Raw genomic sequence first — 22,907 nt, 5'->3', positions numbered from 1 at the left:
ACCTGGCCTCTGCTGTTCTAAAAATTCTCTTTCTGAGCCACTTCTAAAAGACTGGCCTGAAAGTGTTAGAGATGACCCCTCTTCCTCCTCCTTGTCCTAGGCCACATCCTCTTCCATCATCGCCCTAAGTGTTTTCTCAAGGAGACATAGAAGTGGTATTGTAACGCTGATAATGGTGTCATCGCCACTGGCCATGTTGGTGGAGTACTCGAAACAACGCAACAGGGCACACAGGTCTCGCATGGAGGCCCAGTCATTGGTGGTGAAGTGGTGCTGTTCCGCAGTGCGACTGACCCGTGCGTGCTGCAGCTGAAAATCCACTATGGCCTGCTGCTGCTCGCACAGTCTCTCCAGCATGTGCAAGGTGGAGTTCCACCTGGTGGGCACGTCGCATATGAGGCAGTGAGCGGGAAGGCCGAAGTCATGCTGTAGAGCAGACAGCCGAGGCGCCGGAAGCGCACACAGACAGCCTGCACTTTATGCAGCAGCTCTGACATGTCGGGGTAGTTGTGAATGAATTTCTGCACTACCAAATTCAGCAAATGCACCAGGCAAGGGATGTGCGTCAAACCGGCTAGTCCCAGAGCTGCAACGAGATTTTGCCCATTATCGCATACCACCAGGCCGGGCTTGAGGCCCACTAGCAGCAACCACTCGTTGGTCTGTTGTTCTATACCCCGCCACAACTCCTGCGTGGTGTGGGGCCTGTCCTCCAAACACATCAGTTTCAGAATGGCCTGCTGATGTTTACTCCTGGCTGTGCTGAAGTTGGTGGTGAAGGTCTGTTGCTGACCGGATGAGGAGGTAGTAGAAGAGAAGGAGGAAGCCGAGTAAGAAGAGGAGGCAACAGGAGGCAAAGAATGATGCCCTGCGATCCTTGGCGGCGGAAGGACGTGCGCCAAACAGCTCTCCGCCTGGGGCCCAGCCGCCACTACATTTACTCAGTTAGGGAGATATAGCGTCCCTGGCCGTGCTTACTGGTCCACATATCTGTGGTTAGGTGGACCTTGCCACAGATGGCGTTGCGCAGTGCACACTTGATTTTATCCGATACTTGGTTGTGCACGGAGGGCACGGCTCTCCTGGAGAAGTAGTGGTGGCTGGGAACGACGTACTGTGGGACAGCAAGCGACATGAGCTGTTTGAAGCTGTCCGTCTCCACCAGCCTGAATGACAGCATTTCAAAGGCCAGCAGTTTAGAAATGCTGGCATTCAGGGCCAGGGATCGAGGGTGGCTAGGTGGGAATTTACGCTTTCTCTCAAAGGTTTGTGAGATGGAGAGCTGAACGCTTCCATTTGACATGGTGGAGATGCTTGGTGACGGAGGTGGTGTTGTTGGTGGCACATCCTCTGTTTGCTGGGTGGCAGGTACCAATGTTCCTCCAGAGGTGGAGGAAGAGGCTGAGGCAGCAGCAAAAGAGGGAGCAGGAGGGGCCTGAGCCCTTTCTTGGTTTTGAAGGTGCTTACTCCACTGCAGCTCGTGCCTCACATGTAGCGGCCTGGTCATGCAGGTTGTGCTAAGGTTCAGAACGTTAATGCCTCGCTTAAGGCTCTGATGGCACAGCGTGCAAACCACTCGGGTCTTGTCGTCAGCAGTGTGAAGAAGTGCCATGCCAAGAACTCTTTGAAGCTGCCATTTGGTGTGCTCGGTCCCTGTTGATGGTGGCCAGTAGCAGGCAAACTGTTTTGGCGATGGCTGCTTTGCTTTTGCACCCTGCTTCTGCTTTTGCTATGCTGTTGGCTCGGTCTCACCACTGCCTCTTCCTCCGAACTCTGAAAGTCAGTGGCACGACCTTCATTTCATGTGGGGTCTAGAACCTCATCATCCCCTGCATCGTCTTCCACCCAGTCTTCCTCCCTGACCTCCTTTTCGGTCTGCACACTGCAGAAAGACACAGCAGTTGGCACCTGTGTTTCGTCATCATCAGAGACGTGCTGAGGTGGTATTCCCATGTCCTCATCAGGAAACATAAGTGGTTGTGCGTCATTGCATTCTATGTCTTGCACCCCTGGGGAAGGGCTAGGTGGATGCCCTTGGGAAACCCCGCCAGCAGAGTCTTCAAACAGCAAAAGAGACTGCTGCATGGTTTGAGGCTCAGACAGGTTCCCCGATATGCACGGGGGTGATGTGACAGACTGATGGGTATGGGTTTCAGGCGCCACCTGTGCGTCGCTTATTAGATGTTTGCCTCATAGTTATCGTTCTCAAAGCAAAGGAAAAACTGGTTAAGTATGTTAAAAATAATTAACTGCCAATATAAACCCTGATGTAGGGTATTGCACTCATTTTTTTTTTTTTTTACTCTATATGACAGCGGTTTTTGTGGATTAAATGTGACAGTCACCTATCCCAGATGTGCTGTATATCAGAGGAATTTTTCACCACAGTATCCTAAAAGCCTTATTTGTGGCCTAAATGTGACAGTCACCTATGCACCTGTAATCATAGATGTGCAGTATATATATTAAAAAAAAGGTTTTTTTTAACAACAGTAACCTAATAGCCGTATTTGTGGCCTAAATGTGACAGTCACCTATGCACGTGTAATCACAGATGTGCACTATATCAGAGTTTTTTTTCACCACAGTATCTTATAAGCCTTATTTGTGGCCTAAATGTGACAGTCACTTATGCACGTCTAATCCCAGATGTGCAGTATATTAGAGGGTTTTTTCACCCCAGTAACCAAAAAGCTGTATTGCTGGCCTAAATGTGGCAGTCACTTAAGCACGTGTAATCCCAGATGTGCAGTATATGAGGGGCTTTTTTCACCCCAGTATGCCAAAGCCGTATTTATGGCCTAAATGTGACAGTCACTTATGCACGTGTAATCACAGGTGTGCAGTATATTAGAGGGTTTTTTCACCCTAGCCTAAATGCTGTATTTCTGTCCTAAATGTGACAGTCACTTATGCTTGTCTAATCCCAGATGTGCAGTATATTAGAGTTTTTTTTCACCCTAACCAAAAAGCTGTATTTCTGTCCTAAATGTGACAGTCACTTATGCTTGTCTAATCCCAGATGTGAAGTAAATCAGAGGCTTTTTTCACCCCAGTATTCCAAAGCCGTATTTATGGCCTAAATGTGACAGTCACTTATGCACGTGTAATCCCAGATGTGCAGTATATTAGAGGGTTTTTTCATCCTAACCAAAAAGCTTTATTTCTGTCCTAAATGTGACAGTCACTTATGCTTGTCTAATCCCAGATGTGCAGTATATCAGAGGCTTTTTTTCACCCCAGTATGCCAAAGCCGTATTTATGGCATAAATTTTACAGTCACTTATGCAAGTCTAATTCCAGATGTTCAGTATATTTGAGGGTTTTTTCACCCCAGTAACCAAAAAGCCGTATTGCTGGCCTAAATGTGACAGTCACTTATGCATGTGTAATCCCAGATGTGCAGTATATGAGAGGCTTTTTTCACCCCATTATGCCAAAGCCGTATTTATGGCCTAAATGTGACAGTCACTTATGCAAGTGTAATCCAGATGTACAGTATACTAGAGGGTTTTTTCACCCCAGTAACCAAAAAGCCGTATTTCTGGCCTAAATGTGACAGTCACTTATGCTTGTCTAATCCCAGATGTGCAGTATATTAGAGGTTTTTCACCCCAGTAACCAAAAAGCTGTATTTCTGTCCTAAATGTGACAGTCACTTATGCATGTGTAATCCCAGATGTGCAGTATACGAGAGGCTTTTTCACCCCAGTATGCCAAAGCCGTATTTATGGCATAAATGTGACAGTCACTTATGCACGTGTAATCCCAGATGTGCAGTATATTAGAGTTTTTTTTCTCCCTAACCAAAAAGCTGTATTTCTGTCCTGAATGTGACAGTCACTTATGCTTGTCTAATCCCAGATGTGCAGTATATCAGAGGGTTTTTTCACCCCAGTATGCCAAAGCTGTATTTCAGGACTTGCAGATAGCCTGTGCTGGTGCACTATCGTTGCATAAAATGGCTGCCGATCATGTATTGATATTGACTAACTGAAGAAAAAAAAGTTAGTTTTCAGCAGTAGTTGGCTCAGGGCACGCTTAAAAAATTTGTGCACTGCACCCACAAAACACTTTTTTTGTAGATCGCTGAGTACATAAACCGGTTCTTGATAAGATTTCTCACTGATCTCTCCCTCACAGCAGCTGCAGCCTCTCCCTACACTAATCCGAGCAGAGTGACGGGCGGCGCTACATGACTCCAGCTTAAATAGAGGCTGGGTCACATGCTGCAGTTGGCCAATCACAGCCATGCCAATAGTAGGCATGGCTGTGATGGCCTTTTGGGGCAAGTAGTATGACGCTTGTTGATTGTCTGCTGTGCAGCCTTTCAAAAAGCGTCATAAAAATCGCTGAACACTGAACCCGAACTTTTACGTAAATGTTTAGGTTCGGGTCCGCGTGCCGAAAACCCTAAAGTTCGGTACAAACCCGAACTTTACAGTTCAGGTTTGCTCAACTCTAGTCATTTCTATTGGTGAGGGTCATAAAAATTTAAAGTGCACATGGAAAGTATATATATTTTGCAGATCCATGTTTTGCGAACCAAAATATAGACAGTCACTTGCATAAGGCCTAAAATAATAAAATAATTTAGCCAAAGCCCAATTATAGAATTTCTGTACTATGTGACCCAGGGATAATCCCTGCACCAGGTCTGATCATATCAATCATGACTGGAGTTGCCATTTAATTGCTTATATTTCATGACCGTTTCTCTTTAAGAACTGAAAGTTCACTGAATTCAGGAAGATGCATAAGATTTTTCTCTTAGCTGCATCGATCGGCCCTGACTCTCAGCAGTTTCCAGTTTGAGCTTTCTGATTTCTTGTTGGTCCTTCCCCAGCTCAGATACATAAAAAGCCAAGAAACAATTGATATTCCTGGTGCATACTCTGAAGGAAAAATATAGAATGTGATTCCTGCCAAGTACAGTTTGAAGTTTGGGCAATCAGCAACATGGTGGATTCGAGACCCTCCAGATCTCTTTATAACATAAAACATTGCAGTGTCCCACATATGTATGTAAAAGGAACACTTTAGAAAACTGCCTATTTATCTAATGTATTTGAAAAGTATGGTATTTCCTATTTATCAGGCTAGCAATGTCATTTCACCCATTCGCCCCTAGGTGGTCTTGGTGCCACTCATTTATATAGCTTGGGGTGTGTCTAGCTTAGAGCAGAGAGCAGAATGTTGAGTAGAGTGTATTGAAGTGTTGTAGGAGGAAAACAAGTGTATGGAGGAGAGAAACAGGCATCGTCCACCATGTAGTCTGCTATTTCTACCCCTTGGTTCTGGCCAGGCTAAGGGAGAACAGCGAACATTTATCTACAGCAGCAAAACACAAGACAGCAAGTCTATGTCTAAATATGAAGCAAGCCTAGTGAGGGTTATAGCTGAATCCAGCCTATGGACTTCACAAGTACAAGTGCCTGAGAGCAACTTAGGGGTGCCGGGACAAGAATGGATAATTGATGCGCAGAATTGTCCTTATTCACTAGCAGTGATGAGCGGCAGGGGCAATATTCAAATTTGCGTCATATATTTGCGAATTTGAGAATTCGTGATCTCCAGTCATTATTTTCTTGATTGCAAAAATTTGCAATCAACACTACTCCTAGTCCTATAGGCAACTTTCCTATTGGTTGCTAGGGATGTTGCTAAGTGCCGATATTCGCGATAAATTCGCAATAAAATATTTGTGAATACAAATATATAGCACTATATTCTAAATATTCGTAAATTCTTGAAGTGGCGATATTCGCAATTAAAATTCACGATTCGAATATTCACGCTCAACACTACTCACTAGAAGCCTTCCGGGATATAGTGAGCCTGAATACTTCAGGAGAGCATCCTGCAAATAATATCGCAGAGAGTTTGCCTGCCACGAGGGAGAACGCCATTATTGGATAGCTCAAGATAAGTATAAAACAGAATATTTGGTATCTGTGCTATAGTTTGGACTTATAATAATTACATAAGTCTTGCCTGTAAAGTGTCAGCCTTAAAGAGAACTCCTCAACTGACAATTGCCTAAACCTGATAAAAGGAATACTACTGAACCTATTCCTGAGTTATCACTCATGCCATACAAATGAACTGTATCTGTACTAACTACCTGAAGACAATTGATTCAGTAAATGTTCAACTGTTTGATTGCAACCGACTCCTCATCATTTCTACTACTACACTTGACATTTGCACCTTACGGTGCTTGTGTCACAAACACAGGGGCCCAGCCACCAAAGCACCTTAAACGCCTATACCATCATGGGCACCTCAACTTCCATCTGGCTGGTGTTCCCTGCAATAGAGAGTGCCCCGGAGGATTTATTGCTGTCTTCCCATCCACTGTACTGCCGGGCCCAGGGAGGCTCTGCTAACCATGAGTACATGAACTACTACTCCCATCGGCCCACCGTAGCCTCACGTGTTTTCCCTGTGGTCCGGCACGCTGCAGCATTAATGAAGCAATCCAAGTTCATCACGGTTCAACCAAGGGGTGGGTGGGGATGTGAATTTTAGGAAAGAGGAATGAGACCCAGATTTCTATACATTTTCAGAAGCATTAATGTAATTTGCTTTTAAAAATTCATCTAAACCCTTTTTAAAACTGCCCACTGTTCCTTCTGTGACCATATCCGGAGGTAGTCTATTCCACAGATTCACAGTTCTTACAGTAAAGAAGCCTTGACTCCTCTAGAGCCTGAACTTTTTCTTCTCCAAACGGAGACAGAACAGCTTTCACCATACTTTTGGTACGGGTCATTTTTATATTTATATAGGTTAATCATGTCACCCCTTTTTCTCTTCTTAAGACTAAATGCTCTTAATTCTTTTAATCTTTCCTTATAACTAAGACCCTCCACGCCCCTTAGTTTTTCCAGCTCCAGTGCATACTTTCTATGGACTGGCGCAAAGAACTGAACTGCAATATCCTGGTGGCCTTAGAAGCAGCTGATTGACATTGTATACTGTTATTTAATCTATGAACTACATGTACACCCAAATCCTTCTCTATAAGTGACTCTCCCAGTTTTACATGCCCTAGGACACACAATGCATGTAAATGATTTGTACCCAGATGTATAACTTTACATTTATCCACATTAAACCACATTTGTCAGCTTGATGCCCAAACACTCCAAGTGAGCTTGTAATTTATGAACATCTTCCCTAGACTGCACAGCACTACATATCTTGGTGACATCTGCAAAAATAGAAACATTGTTATTAATCTCTTGTTGTCGTAATTAATCAGGAACTGGAGCCTTGTCCACATTTACCTTATTTAAATTAGCTTGGACCATATGTACATTCTGCCAATTGAGTATATTACTGGATGTACTAATAGCCCTGGCACGACCAATATCTGCTCCTTTCTCTTCTTTTTTATATACAGAAATAAAATTTAAAAAAAACATTTAGTAGCTCTGCCTCTTCCTGATCTTCCGTAACCATCTCCCCATTGCCAGAGCTGAACCCAAACATACCCATAATTTCACCTAAGCAGGCCCCCCTGATGTTAGCATCGGAGCATTTCATGCTCAGATGCTCTCCCTTGCCCTGCGCTGTGTAGGGGATCTTTTATTTATAATAACACACTGCCGATTTGTAGGTTTGTTTGAAGAGGTGGGTTTTCAGGTTTCTGTTGAAGGTTGCCAGAGTACTTGGATGTCTGATAGGTTGTAGTATAGAGTTCCAGAGTATAGGGACTGCATGGGAGAAATTTTGGAAGTGATTGTGGAAAGATGAGATAAGGCAAGAGTAGAGAAGAGGAGGAGGTCCTGTGAGGATCGGAGATTGCGTGTTGGAAGATATCGGGAGTATTGTACACCAGGCTCTATGTGGTAAACCTTGCTGCTCTTGCCTTGGTTTTAGTCTATGTGGCTTAAAGCTCAAACCAGTCAGGCGATTGGCTGCAGCAGAGACTGACCTTTGGGAAGAGGATATTGAATGTTTTAGTATGGTTCCAATTTTGAAGTTATAATTTTTTTAAAATGTTTTTTTGGCCTGTACAGTTCAGTAAAGGAAGGGAAGGGGGGTGACTTCATGTGAATATTTTATGTTCAGTGTGGTCATGTTCACACCTGGCACCAGTGGTGGAATTCAAACCCATGCCAAAGTGCGAAAGTTTTATTCTGGTATAGAGTGGGTGACTGTGGTCGTCCACAGAGTAGTCACACTCGTTAGTATACCTGCTGCTATGCAGCTGTCAAAATAAGGCCCATTATATATAAAAGTATTGCAACTTTCTAAAAGGCATTTTGCTTCAATTCTTCACTGTTTTGAGGATAACTGTTGGCTGTCAGTGAATGGAACATTCTTTTTTTTATATATATCCTGAAGCTAAAAATGTGTACAGACCTAAATCTATTCATTGATGAGGGTTTGTTACAATGTATCAATTTAGACAGTCATCAGTTAGGTAAATAACCTGTACAGATCTAATACTTCTCACAGCTGGTGGTTTGTTGCAATGTATCAATGTAGACAAGCCTCTGTGAAGTAAATACATCAGCAGCGCAAGTATCCGTGTAAACCCATGCAATTGTACCCCTTCCCCCATCATGGCGGGAAATCATTCCTTTGTATGAATGGTGTATTCTTGTCATAGGTTGTTCTGAAATCAAATTTTCGTAATCACCTGCAAATTTCTTTTGTAGCTTAGCCAAATGGAAATCTTGGAAATACTTCACAGGGTGAAGAGGAATGAAATCACCATAGAAGATGCAATTCTTTTATCAGAAGAAGGTGGAAAGGTAAGAAAAGGCACCAAACCCCTGCAGTTATCTAATGTATATCTTGAGTGGATCCGTTGAGGAAGCTACAGCTGGTGCTAGTATATTAAACTGCCCTAGGGGCATATATATTTGACTCCTTTGGTACATACAGTACAGACCAAAAGTTTGGACACACCTTCTCATTCAAAGAGTTTTCTTTATTTTCATGACTATGAAAATTGTAGATTCACACTGAAGGCATCAAAACTATTAATTAACACATGTGGAATTATATACATAACAAAAAAGTGTGAAACAACTGAAAATATGTCATATTCTAGGTTCTTCAAAGTAGCCACCTTTTGCTTTGATTACTGCTTTGCACACTCTTGGCATTCTCTTGATGAGCTTCAAGAGGTAGTCACCTGAAATGGTCTTCCAACAGTCTTGAAGGAGTTCCCAGAGATGCTTAGCACTTGTTGGCTCTTTTGCCTTCACTCTGCGGTCCAGTTCACCCCAAACCATCTCGATTGGGTTCAGGTCCGGACTGGTGACTGTGGAGGCCAGGTCATTTGGCGCAACACCCCATCTCTCTCCTTCATGGTCAAATAGCCCTTACACAGCCCGGAGGTGTGTTTGGGGTCATTGTCCTGTTGAAAAATAAATGATGGTCCAACTAAACGCAAACCGGATGGAATAGCATGCCGCTGAAAGATGCTGTGGTAGCCATGCTGGTTCAGTATGCCTTCAATTTTGAATAAATCCCCAACAGTGTCACCAGCAAAGCACCCCCACACCATCACACCTCCTCCTCCATGCTTCACGGTGGGAACCAGGCATGTAGAGTCCATCCGTTCACCTTTTCTGCGTCGCACAAAGACACGGTGGTTGGAACCAAAGATCTCAAATTTGGATTCATCAGACCAAAGCACAGATTTCCACTGGTCTAATGTCCATTCCTTGTGTTCTTTAGCCCAAACAAGTCTCTTCTGCTTGTTGCCTGTCCTTAGCAGTGGTTTCCTAGCAGATATTCTACCATGAAGGCCTGATTCACACAGTCTCCTCTTAACTGTTGTTCTAGAGATGTGTCTGCTGCTAGAACTCTGTGTGGCATTGACCTGGTCTCTAATCTGAGCTGCTGTCAACCTGCTATTTCTGAGGCTGGTGACTCGGATGAACTTATCCTCCGCAGCAGAGGTGACTCTTGGTCTTCCTTTCCTGGGGCGGTCCGCATGTGAGCCAGTTTCCTTGTAGCGCTTGATGGTTTTTGTGACTGCACTTTTCGGACTGACTGACCTTCATTTCTTAAAGTAATGATGGCCACTCGTTTTTCTTGCCATAATACAAATTCTAACAGTCTATTCAGTAGGACTACCAGCTGTTTATCCACCTGACTTCTCCACGACGCAACTGATGGTCCCAACCCCATTTATAAGGCAAGAAATCCCACTTATTAAACCTGACAGGGCACACCTGTGAAGTGAAAACCATTTCAGGTGACTACCTCTTGAAGCTCATCAAGAGAATGCCAAGAGTGTGCAAAGCAGTAATCAAAGCAAAAGGTGGCTACTTTGAAGAACCTAGAATATGACATATTTTCAGTTGTTTCACACTTTTTTGTTATGTATATAATTCAACATGTGTTAATTCATAGTTTTGATGCCTTCAGTGTGAATCTACAATTTTCATAGTAATGAAAATAAAGAAAACTCTTTGAATGAGAAGGTGTGTCTAAACTTTTGGTCTGTACTGTATGTCCAATGGTATGGCATTTCTGACCCCCTGGTGGCTCTAAATGTACAGGAGGATTAGAATCTACCACATCATAGGAAGATGGAGTTGGCATTCTTTGTAACTGACCCGTTCCCTTTATTTTCCAGATCGGTATAATTACAGCAATATCACATTTATATAGTTTCTCTTGAGTTTCAATACTGAAAAAAATACTTTGGAAGAAAAAAAGGTTTTCTTTGCATCAAAATATTTTGACCCCCATAGGCGATTTGTAGTTTATATTGATACTATTTAGGAGTCTGTACTGTATGTCTTTTTTTTTTTTTTGGGGGGGGGGGGGGCATAAAGGCAATCAATCATCACTAGGACCGACTCCTTGACTCCAGCCCGGAATGAGCAGAAATGTAAGTTAATGAATTACAAGTTGTACAGAATCTTTTCCCAAATAACCATATATCAAACTGCTCAGCAACTCCTGTTCTATTGGGGGTGGATCCGTTTTCTATTGTGTGAGAGAAAACGGATACGTCCCCATTGACTTACATTGTGTGCCAGGACAGATCCATTTTCTCTCACACAATAGAAAACCGATCCATCCCCCATTGACTTTCAGTGGTGTTCATGACGGATCCGTCATGGCTATAGAAGACATAATACAACCGGATCCGTTCATGATGGAGGCATGTGGTTGTATTATTGTAGCAAAAGTGTTTTTGCATATCCATGACGGATCCGCAAAAAACACTAATATGAAAGTAGTCTTAGCTGTCAAGGATAAAGATGACACAGTCGCTAAATGACTGCGTAGCTAGTGAATGAACATCAACCTGGACGTCCCTCATTAATATGCTCAGCTTAGTCAGATGCACATTTTATTTTGGTAAAGGGAGGGATAGGGGGCTGCCAGATACTTGAGAGATTTGTGAGGGTGGAATTGCTTCATTCTTAAAGGATTTGTCCAGGATTAGAAGGAAGGATCTCCATCTTGGTATATATCAGTGAATGGAAATGAGCTACAGTACCAGAGATGACAATGTTACAATGGTGGCATTTAACTCTTACTTTCTGGATGCTATCTCAAACAAGCTGGGGGAACATTTTGGAATCTCATTTATTTTCTTGTCTTTACTGCATATAAAATATCAGTAGGATCTGCACTGAGATAAATCACGGAATGCCGCAAGCCTTGTACGGGGCAAAGGTGGTGCAAACATCTGAAAAATAACTCTACCAAAATCAATCTTCTTCCGCCATCTTATCACCCCTGCCTCTATTATCTCCATCTCTCTGGGAAAGGTCACCTGCTGCTCGTCTGAGAAGACATGAGAAGATACCGCTATTAATTATACATCCACATTTTCAGGGCTTGTTTTCCACATTTTGCAGAATTCTAACAAATGTATATTGAATTTGAAGGGGAGCTCCAGAATGGACAGGTAACCTGTCACGTTGAACATGGTGTCTGAGCTGAAGGCAGCATGGTATAGAACAAGAGGAGTTGAGCAGTTTGATATATGGTTATTTGGGAAAAGATTCTGTACAACTTGTAATTCATTAACTTAAATTTCTGCTCATTTCCGGGCTGGAGTCAAGGAGTTGGTCCTAGTGATAATAGCCTTTACCCCTTCCCCCCAAAAAAGACATACATACTCCTAAATGGTATGAATATAAACTACAAATCGCCTATGGGGGTCAAAATATGTCAATGCAAAGAAAACCTTTTTTTCCAAAGTATTTTTTTCAGTATTAAAACTCAAGAGAAACTATATAAATGTGATATTGCTGAAATTAGGGTTGTTTCGGGTATCGAATTTTCGATACCCAATGGATACTTTTGCCTGGTATCGACCTCGATACCAGGATTTACCTTTTTTCAATACTAGGCTTCGCTATTGCGCATTCTAGTATCGGAGAACAATGAGTGCGCTGTTCTCAGCAGCACAGGGGAGAAGGAAGTACTCTCTCTCTCCCCCCTGTGCCACTGCTGCCGCTACCACCAATGAAGAGAGAGGGACGGGCGCACTGCGCCACCAATGAAAGTAAATGTTTAAAGATGACCTTTCATCTGGCAAAAAATTCTGAACTAAGTATCATGATATCTACAGCGGCGCTCAGGGATCTCACTGCACTTACTATTATTCCTGGGCACCGTTCCATTCTCCCGCTATGTCCTCCAGTATCTTCAGGGACTTGGTTATAGTGGACAGAGACTGCCCTTGTTCTCCTGGGCATCTCCTTCTCTGGCCAATATGCAGCGCAGAGCTCACAGCCTGGGAAGTTTTTTTCTTCAAGGCTGTAAGCACTGCGCTGAGATTGGCCAGCGCTACAGCCTGGGAGAAGGAGACGCCCAGGAGAACAAGGGCAGTCTCCGCCCAGTATAACCAAGTCCCTGAAGATACCGGAGGACATAGCGGGAGAACGGATCGGCGCCCAGGGATAATAATAAGTGCAGTGAGATCCCTGGGCTCCGCTGTGCATGCCAGATGAAAGGTCCTCTTTAATACAAATCCCGGAGGCGGGTGCTGGTGGGGAGCTGCAAATAGAGGCAGTTAACCCCTCATGTGCCGCACCCGCCTCCTGTATTAAATGTTAATTATATTATCATTGGTAGAGCAGTGCGCCCTCCCCGCTCCTCTCCAGTATTAAAATCATTGGTGGAGCAGTGCGGCCTCTACCCTCAACCCCCCCTATATTAAAATCATTGGTGGCAGTGGCCACAGGGTCCCCTCCCCCCTCCTCATTGGTGGCAGTTCTGATCGGAGCCCCAGCAGTGTAATCCTAGGGCTCAATTGGTTACCATGGCAGCCAGGACGCTACTGAAGCCCTGGCTGCCATGGTGAGCTCCATGCTGCTGTGTGCACTATGCACAGGGCAGCAGGGAGAGTGTGAGGTCCTATTTACCCTAATAGAGCTCTATCAGGGTGAATAGGACAAGGGATTAAAAGATCCCAGGTTTTGGCCCTAAGGGGGAAAATAGTTATTAAATAAAAAGTAAAGAAAAACATTAAAATATTAAGTATAAATCACCCCCTTTTCCAATTTTACATATAAAATATATGAGCAATAAATAAATAAACACATTACATATCGCCACATCTGAAAAAGTCCAAACTATTAAAATATTTTAAAAATGTCCTATGCGGTGAGTGTTGTAAAAGAAAAAAAAAAGAAAAGAAAAACTGAACAATTCGCCATTTTTTTGGTTACCTTGTCCCTATGCGGTGACTGCCAGGGGGTTTCTACTGTAGGGGTACCTGAGGATCTCTTCAAATGCGACATGGCACCTGAAAACCATTAATGCAAATCCATATGGTGCTCATTCCCTTCTGAGTCTTAAAGAAGCAGTGTATGAACACATATGGCATGATGCCATATTCAGTACAAAATAGGTAGTTGCATCCTATGTAGATTACATTTCTGGCCAAAGCAGCATTTTATTGTAAAAAAAAATCATTTTTCCTTTTCCCAGCCAAATTCTATGAAATGCCCGTAGGGTCAAAGTCCTCAATACACCACTAGTTTCAAAAATGAGGTCAACTGGGCCAGTTTCCATTGTAGAGGGTACCTCAAGGTCTCTTGAAATGTGACATAGCACCCAAAAAAACATTTCCACAAAATCTCCCCTGCAAACACCATATGGTGTTCCTTCCCTTCGGAGCCCTGTGGTGTGCTCATCCAGCAGTTTACAAGCACATACTGTATGGGGTCTTGTCATATTCATGAAAATGGGTAACAAATTGTGGGGTGCATTACTCCTGTTACCTCTTCTGAAAATGAAAAAAGGAGACTAAAGCAGCATTTTATTGTAAAATATTTTCGTTTTCATTTTCACAACCTAGTGCTCTATGAAACTTAAATTCTATGAAACTCCAGTTGGGTTAAAGTACTTACTCCACCACTTTAAAAATTCCTTGAGGGGTGTAATTTCCACAATGGGGTCACTTTTTGGGGGTTTCCCACTGTATGTGGTACCTCAGGGTTTCTTTAAATGCAGCATGGCATCTGAAAACCATTCCAGCAAAATATGCCCTGCAAAAATCATATGGTGCTTTTTCCCTTCTGAACTCGTATAGGGTTTTTCTGTAAACTGCATATTGATATTGAGGTTAGTTTTGCTGTTAACTCTTGCTGTGTTACAAGAACAAATGGATTAAAATGGAAAGTCTGCAAAAAAGTAACATTTAAAAATGTAACCTTGATTTTGCTTTAATTCTTGTGGAACACCTAAAGGGTGAACAAAGTTTCTAAACTCACTTTTGAATAATCTGAGCGGTGCAGTTTCTAAAAATGGGTCATTTAGGGGTGTTTTCTAATATGTAAGCCCCTCAAAGTAACTTCAGAATTGAATTGGTCCTAAAAGGGGTTGGCATGGAATATTTCTAGGATGTTAAGATGTCACATAGGTGCAGATCCCACCTCTGAGACCCTCACCTATCTCTAGAATGGGCGCCCCAAAATCAGTGAGGGCATGTGCGCTCTCCTTTGCTTTGAGGGCCTCAATCTAAAAATAGGTGCAGGTCCCAGAGGAGGGACACACACCTGTCTGACATTGGTGGCATATGCTAGCAATATGCCACTAATCTGTGAGATGGGCTACCCCCTTAAGAAAAACATGGGTTTTTGACATTTTCTTGAACATTTGAAATATTACTTCTAAAATTATAAGTAGGGATGAGCGGACCCGTGGATGTTCGGGTTCGGCCAAACTTCGGGTCAAAGTTCAGGTTCAGGACCCGAACTTGACCCTAACTCGAACCCGAACTCCATTGAAGTCAATGGGGCCCCGAACTTTGGTGCACTAAAATGGCTGTAAAATAGTCATAGTAAGGGCTAGAGGGCTGCAAAGGGAAGCAAAATGGGGGTAAGAGCAGGACAATAGCCCTGCAAACAAATATGGATTGGAAAATGACTTAAAATAACATAGAATATAAAAAAAAATTAAAATAATAATCTTGAACTAGGAGGCGGAGGTCAAATGGAGTAGGAGGTTGAGGAGGTGCTAGATGTGGTGGTGTAGGCGGTGAAGGAGGAGGAGATAGCCAAGACTGTTTTTGTTTTTTGTTTTTTTTCCTTTAATTATTTTTATAAATTTGGGAAGGCCCCAAAACATTGGGAAATAGAAAACAGAATGCAAAGAGAGTGTGCTGGAGTATTACAATGGCTGGGTGCGGCCGGTATACTTGTCTTCTCAGCACAAGGTACGGACAGGTCCTTTGGGATCCATGCCTGGTTCATTTTAATGAACGTGAGCTTGTCCACGTTGGCTGTGGACAGGCAGCTGCGCTTGTCTATGATCACCCCCCCACATTTGGACAATACACTGGCCATAGGGCAGGCCAGCACCTCCAAAGCGTAAAGGGCAAGCTCAGGCCATGTGCCCAATTTGGAGACCCAGAAGTTGAATGGGGCAGACCCATCAGTCAGTACGTGTAGGCATGTGCACACATACTGTTCCACGATGTTACTGAAATGCTGCCACCTGCTGGGACGTTCCGTATCAGCTAGTGGTGCTGGTGTTTGTGGTGTGATGACAAAGCTTTTCCACATTTTGGCCATGCTAACCTTACCTCCTCCTCTGCTTTCGCCTTGTGCTTCCACTGAGCCCCCGCTGTCAGGTGGGAATGCCATCAGCAGCGTGCGCTTGTACTCGCGCATGTTCCAATCAAGCTCCAGTGATGGAACTAAAGACGACACATTGTCCTTGTAGCGGAGATCCAGCAGGGTGACCACCCAGTAATCAGCACTGGTTAGAATGTGGGCGAATCGGCAGTCATTGCACAGGCACTGCAGCATGTAGCCACTCAGTTGTGCCAGGCTGCCCAGAGGCAACAACAAACTGTTGTGAACATGGTTCCTCCTCATCCTCCTCCTCCAGAACTGTGTCCTGGCTGGACAGTTGTGTACCTGGCCTTTGTTGGTGCAGAAACCCACCCTCCGAGCCACTTGTGAATGACTGGCCTGATAACCGTGGAAATGATCTCTCGTCCTCCACCTCTTCCTCCTGTGCTACATCCTTTTCCATCATCACCCGAAGTGTTTTTTTCAAGGAGACATAGAAGTGGGATAGTAACGCTGATGACAGCGTCACCTGCACTGGCCGTGTTGGTGGAGTACTCGAAACAGTGCAACAAGGCACACACATCCCGCATGAAGGCCCACTCGGTGGTGAAGTGGTGCTGTTCCGCAGAGCGACTTACCCGTGCGTGCTGCAGGTGAAACTCCACTATTGCCTGCTGCTGCTTGCACAGTCTCTTTAGCATATGCAAGGTGGAGTTCCACCTTGTGGGTAAGTCGTATATGAGGTGGTAAGCAGGAAGGCTGAAGTTACACTGCAGCGCAGACAGGCGAGCAGCAGCAGGTCCGCACTTTCTGCAGAAGCTCTGGCATATTGGGGTAATTTTTCAGGAACCACCGCACCACCAAATTCAGCACATGCTGCAGACAAGGAATGTGCGTCAAACCGGCTAGGCCCAGAGCTTCCACGAGATTTCGCCTGTTATCGCACACTGACGGGCTTGAGGCTCAGTGGCGGGGTGGCAGGTGCGACTGTCACTTCAGTGGGGGAGGAAGAGGGCGAGACTACAGCAGAAGAGGGAGCAGGAGGAGCCTGAGATCTTTCATGGTTTTTGAGATGTGTACTCCATTGCAGCTCGTGCTTTGCATTTAGATGCCTGGTCATGCAGGTGGTGCTCAGGTTTAGAACATTTATACCTCGCTTCAGGCTACGATTGCACAGCGTGCAAACCACTCGCGTCTTGTTGTCAGCACATTGTCTGAGGAACTGCCACGCCAGGGAACTCCTTGGAGCTGGCTTTGGTGTGCTCAGACCCTAGGTGCAGTGGACAGTAGCAGGCATACCGGCTAGGCAGTGGCGTACCTCCAATAGAGGCAGACCACGCAGCTGCTATGGGGCCCCTGGGGGAAGGGGGCCCGCAGTGGAGGATAGGCCCCGCCCACTAATTACACTTGTATGGCTACCTGAGAAAGTAAGAGGTGGAGAAGGACCTTTGGTGATGTCATCAACCATGTGACCAGTGCAGGAAGCCAATGAATAGCAGAGCAGCAGAAATCTAAAGGACCTTTGGTGATGTTATCATCATGTGACCAGTGCAGAGGACTGGTGAAAGACCTGTGGCATATCACTGTGAGGGGGCGGAGCTTCTGTGTGGTGCCTGGAGGAGAGGTTAGTGGTGTTCTGGGATAACCCATAACATCCTAGAAAAGCTGGGAGTTGTAGTTTTGTCGTATTATATGTTTCTCAGTGTAATTTAAATGTATGCCCTAGTACAGGCTGGTAATGCTGGGAGTTGTAGTTCTCTCCTCCTATACCCCCTCTTTTAAATGTATACTGATGCCCCATAATAAGTCTGGCCATACTGGGGGTTATAGTTATTTCTTTTTAAAGCTCTTACCTGGTACAACTAGATGATGTCCTATAATCTGGACATGCTGAGAGTTGTAGTTCTCTTTTCTTAGGCTGGATTCTCATCACAGTTTAGTTTTCCGTTTTGCATGCAGGACTTTTTTCTGTCTAAAATAACGGATCTCTGACAGATATGGCATAAACGGATGCCAAATGTGCAGAACTGATGCTTGAAATACAGGATCATTTTTTTTCTTTATTTTTCTGTTCATCTGACGGATCAGAAGAACTGAAAGCTAAATGGTGATATGAACCCGGCCTTATACTCTGTGTAATATCTACTTGTATCTGATCATAACAGCCTGGACATGCTGGAAATTGTAGTTCTCTCCACTTTCACCTCTCCCTGTGTTGCTCCCTAATTTCCAATAATAATCTAATGATGATGAGACCTGTAGTTCCCTTGTCACTATTATAATGTTCTGCAGCAGCTGAGGTGAGTATTAGGCTTTGTTCACATCTGTGCTGGTGACGTTCGCTGTTCTGCCGTCATAGGAGCAAATCAACGAAAATCACGGCAGTTCCGGATCTGGCACTTCATGGACGACAACACCCGACGGATCCCGCTGACTATGATGAGATCTGTCAGGTTTCCATCTTCCAGGCTATAAAATTGTGTCCAGCATTTATGACTTGATCCACGAATGAGGCCCCAACACAGATGTGAACGAAGCTTTTTATGTTCTGCAGCAGCTGAGGTATGCATTAGGAGGTTCTGACAGTTCATAAGGTAAGGGGGGCTATGGTGGCACTGGTATACTATTATGCCAGCACTACCATAGCCCCCCCCCCTCCCCAATGAGCTGTGCTTGTGTGCTGCTTATAGTGGACAGTGCCCTAAGACAATGAATGGGGACAATCAAAAGCGGGTTTTTTCCCGGTATTGAGACCCTATGACGGATCTCAATACCGGAAAATAGAAACGCAAGTGTGAAAGTAGCTCCTAATGTCTACACGGCTGCAACTGCTGGGGGTATGGTAGAGGAGAAGCCAGGGCAGGTGGTGGGATGGGCCAGTGGACGGAGTTAGTGGGGCCCCATTAAGATTCTTGCTATGGGGCCCAATGATTTCTATGTACGCCCCTGCGGCTAGGGGACGGCCATTCTGCTTTTGCACCCTGATCCCTCTTTTGCTGTCCGGCTGGCGCTGTGTGACCACCACCTCTTCCTCCGAACTGCACACATCACTCGCATAACGTTGATTCCATGTGGGGTCTAGGACCTCATCATCCTCCACATCTTCCACCCACTCCTAACCCCTGCCCTCCTGGCCGGACTGCACACTGCAGAAAGCCGCAGCGGTTGGCACCTGTGTTTCGCCATTATCACGTGCTGCGGTGGTCCTCCCATATCCACATCCTCAAACATAAGAGGTTGGGCATCATGCACTCACTTCCACTTCTGGGGCCAGGGCTAGGTGAATGGCCCACGGAAATCCTGCCAGCAAAGTCATAAAACAATAAGAGATTGCTGCATGACTTGGGGCTCAGACTTATTGGCTGATTTGCAAGGGGGTTAGGTGAAAGACAGATGCCCATGGGCTGCAGGTGCCAACTCTGCGCTTTCAGCAGGGGACCAGGTTGGAGACAATGTTAAGGAATTGGAGGCACTGTCAGCCACCCAATCTACTGCCGCCTCTACTTGTTATGGCCTTGTTCTGGCCTCACCATTCGAACACCGGTATTTGGGCCTACAAACTAACTCTGAACGTTCTGTCGCCTAAGTGCACCTAAGGAAGGTGTTTAATTTGGGCGTTTAGCTGGCACAGATCAACCACGTCCTCTCCCTGCAACAGGAGCTCCACCAACACCACTAGCACCATGACCAGGGCCACGTTCCCCATTTGATGCTCTCCTCATTCTTTGAGGTCACCACTGAACTTATTCAGACTGGGTAAGTCTTTAGCAGTTTGCACCTATCCATTCATACTCTCGGTGGAGCAACCCAATACGAGACCCACCCACTGAACTAACAGACAGATTAACTATATTAATTTTACTGTCACATATGCAGTGCAGGTGTACCTCACACAAAATTTATATATGTCACCCTCCGATCTTACAGATGGATTAACTATATTAATTTCCCTGTCACGGATTGTAATGACCGGCGTCACTCAAAGGGAGGGAAAAGGGAAGGCCCTGCCCAAGGGAGAGGGAAAGGTGGTGACCCCCTGACTCACCTTGCGGCTGGCACCTGACTGCCCTGACATCCCTAGACGGGTTCCTCACCCGTACGCCGATCACGTGCCTAAACCCTGGCTTTCCCTAAGATGAGCCCTACGTAGTGAACGGGGCGGTGGGATCACTAGTCCGCACCACTGACACTAAGAGGAAAACACCAAGGAGAGGACAGACAATACAGACAAACATATAATCCCAGGTGGGCGACAACAGCAGACCACAAAGGTCCAACAGGGATCCGGAGGGAAACGTTCTGGAACAACAACCAGGGAACGCAGCAACACAGCTCCAGTGGGTCAGTATAGAAGTCCAGGCAGGAAGCTCTATATCTGGCAACCAGAGAAGTGGGAGAGGGGAATATAAGGAGGTTGGGAGTGCTGGACAAGAAACAGCTGAGGAGAAGAAGCTACGGATCCCTGAGTGAGCCAAAAAGGGTTGCAAAGCAAACCCAGAAAGCTACCATAAAGAAACAGTCCTATCTTACTACATAGAGCGCGCAGGCAACCGCTGCGACTTCCTGACCCCGGGTATAACGGAGTCAGGCGTGGTTCTTGACACCCTCGTGACACGGATGCAGTGTAGGTGTACCTCACACAAAAAATGGGTATATGTCACCCACCGAACTAACAGACAGATTAACTATTATATTTTTGTGTCAGGGGTATAAAGATGGTGCATTGCACTCACAAAAAAATCGCTATAGGTCACCCACAGAATTAACAGCCAGATTAATTATTATATTTCTGTGTCAGGGGTGCAAAGATGGGTCATTGCACCCACAATAGATCGCTATAGACAGGGGAATAACCTCTGTGACCGTGCCTGATGGGGGTAGGCTGCAGCCCCACAACTCGCCAAAGTGATTTTATGGACAGTCTGGGCTCCTGTGCCTGGCTGGGGGCGCCAACCCTCCCCATACCTTCTCCGACACTGCGCCTCTGTCATGGTCTTACCTTCTCACTGTTCTCCTTCGTTTGACATGTGCTGGCGGCCATCTTGGTTTCTGGGTTTCTTGTAGCCTCCCACCCTGCGGCTCCTCCTTCCCACTGGGAGGAGCTGGATGCCTAGCTCATATATATAGAAGGTCTGTGGCTTCAGTTCCTTGCTTGGTCCTCCTGTGTGCACATGCTTCAAAGACTGCTGCTGCTTCTGTTCCTGATCCTGGCCTCGTCTGACTACCCCGTTGGTTCCCGATCCTGGCTTCGTCTGACTACCCCGTTGGTTCCTGATCCTGGCTACGTCTGACTACCCTCCTGGTTCCTGACCTCCGTCTACGCAAGACCCTGCTTCAGTTTAGCCATCCGTTTGGACTTTAGCTACGGCTTGATTTTCAATAAAGCCTTCTTATTCCACCTATCTCTGTTGTACGTCTGGTTCATGGTTCCATGACATTAGGACCAAGCCATGAATTCTGACGGTACAGGGCCATCCTCGCTACCTACGCTGGTTGCCAGACTTGATCAGCAGGATCACCTGTTGGGTCGGTTCGCTGTGGCGTTACAAACCCTGCTTGAACGCACGGCTCATTTAGCTTCCGTTGCCGATGGGTCGGTTGTCGCTCCTGGGCCCGCTCCTACTGCCGCTCCGGTTGTTGCGCCAGAGTCTACCCCGACACCTGTTGCTGCACCTGCGGTGTTTCGGGGTATGACCGGTTCTGCCCCCCTTCCACAGCGCTTTGGGGGAGAGCCAACTCAGTGCCGAGGTTTCCTTAACCAGGTGGCCATTTATTTCGAGTTGCTGCCACATGCCTTTCCTACTGAGAGATCAAAGGTGGGCTTCTTGATCTCGCTGCTCTCGGACAAGGCCTTGGCCTGGGCCAGCCCTTTATGGGAGAACAACAATCCGGTGGTTGCCGAGTTTTCCGGTTTTGTTGCTTCTCTTCGGAAGGTATTCGATGTGCCGGCTCGTGCTGCCTCTGCTGCGAAGCTCCTTATGTCCATCAGACAGGGTTCACGATCCGTAGCTGAATACGCCATTGAGTTTCGTACCCTGGCAGCAGAGGTGGGCTGGAATAATGAGGCTCTGGTCGCTGCTTTCTCTCATGGTCTCTCGGATGCCTTGAAGGATGAGATTGCAGCCAAGGACCTACCAGTGGAGCTCGAGTCCCTTATTTCTTTCCTGATTTTGATTGACACCAGACTCAGGGAGAGACCTTCCTTTAAGGAGAGCCTGCGGAGGCCTTCTAACAGATTGGCGCCTACGTTTGCTGTCCCACCCGTGCCTCCCTCTCCTCCCACGCCTCCTGGGGATGACTGGTCTGGGGGTCAACCCATGCAGCTGGGGGTTGCTCGCCTGTCCGAGGGGGAGAGGGTACTCCGGAGACGCGAGTGCCGATGCTTGTACTGTGGTCTCGGTGGGCATTTTCGGTTGGCATGCCCGAACCGTCCGGGAAACGCTCGCACCTGAGATCCTGTCGGGGGCAGATCTTGGGTGGAGTCTCCTCGTCCCCGGTTTCCCGTGTTGACAAACCACTGATTACTGTTGTCCTCTCCTGGGTCGGGGGCTCGGTGACGACCCAGGCGTTGGTGGACTCTGGTGCTGGTGGCTTGTTCATTGATAGTGTGTTCGCCGCCGCCAATTCCATTCCTCTGCAGCCTCGAGGTTCCCCACTGGCTCTTGAGGCGATAGACGGCAGACCCCTTCTGCCGCCACACGTGACTCAGGAGACCCTTCCAGTGGGGATGGCCATTGGTGCCGTTCACAGAGAGTCGGTCTGTCTCCAGGTTATTTCGTCTCCACACTACTCGGTGGTCTTGGGGTACCCCTGGCTCCAGAAGCATAATCCGACTTTCGATTGGAGATCGGCCGAGATCCTCTCGTGGTCACCGCAGTGTGGGGC

General features: G+C 46.0%; 1 protein-coding gene across 1 annotated transcript in view; it reads left to right on the top strand.

Moving 5' to 3' along the window:
• Positions 1-22,907, top strand: part of LOC122941457 (formin-like protein 21b) — a 281,089-nt gene that overhangs the window by 46,586 nt on the left and 211,596 nt on the right. Inside the window, exon 2 of the mRNA XM_044298723.1 lies at positions 8,673-8,768. Coding sequence (XP_044154658.1) covers positions 8,673-8,768 — 96 coding nt within the window. The remainder of the gene's footprint in view (positions 1-8,672; positions 8,769-22,907) is intronic.

This window comes from Bufo gargarizans, chromosome 6, assembly GCF_014858855.1.
Source record: "Bufo gargarizans isolate SCDJY-AF-19 chromosome 6, ASM1485885v1, whole genome shotgun sequence".
Taxonomy (NCBI): Eukaryota; Metazoa; Chordata; class Amphibia; order Anura; family Bufonidae; genus Bufo; species Bufo gargarizans.
The sequence above is the reverse complement of the archived record's forward strand: the minus strand, read 5'-3'. Positions and strand labels throughout refer to the sequence as shown.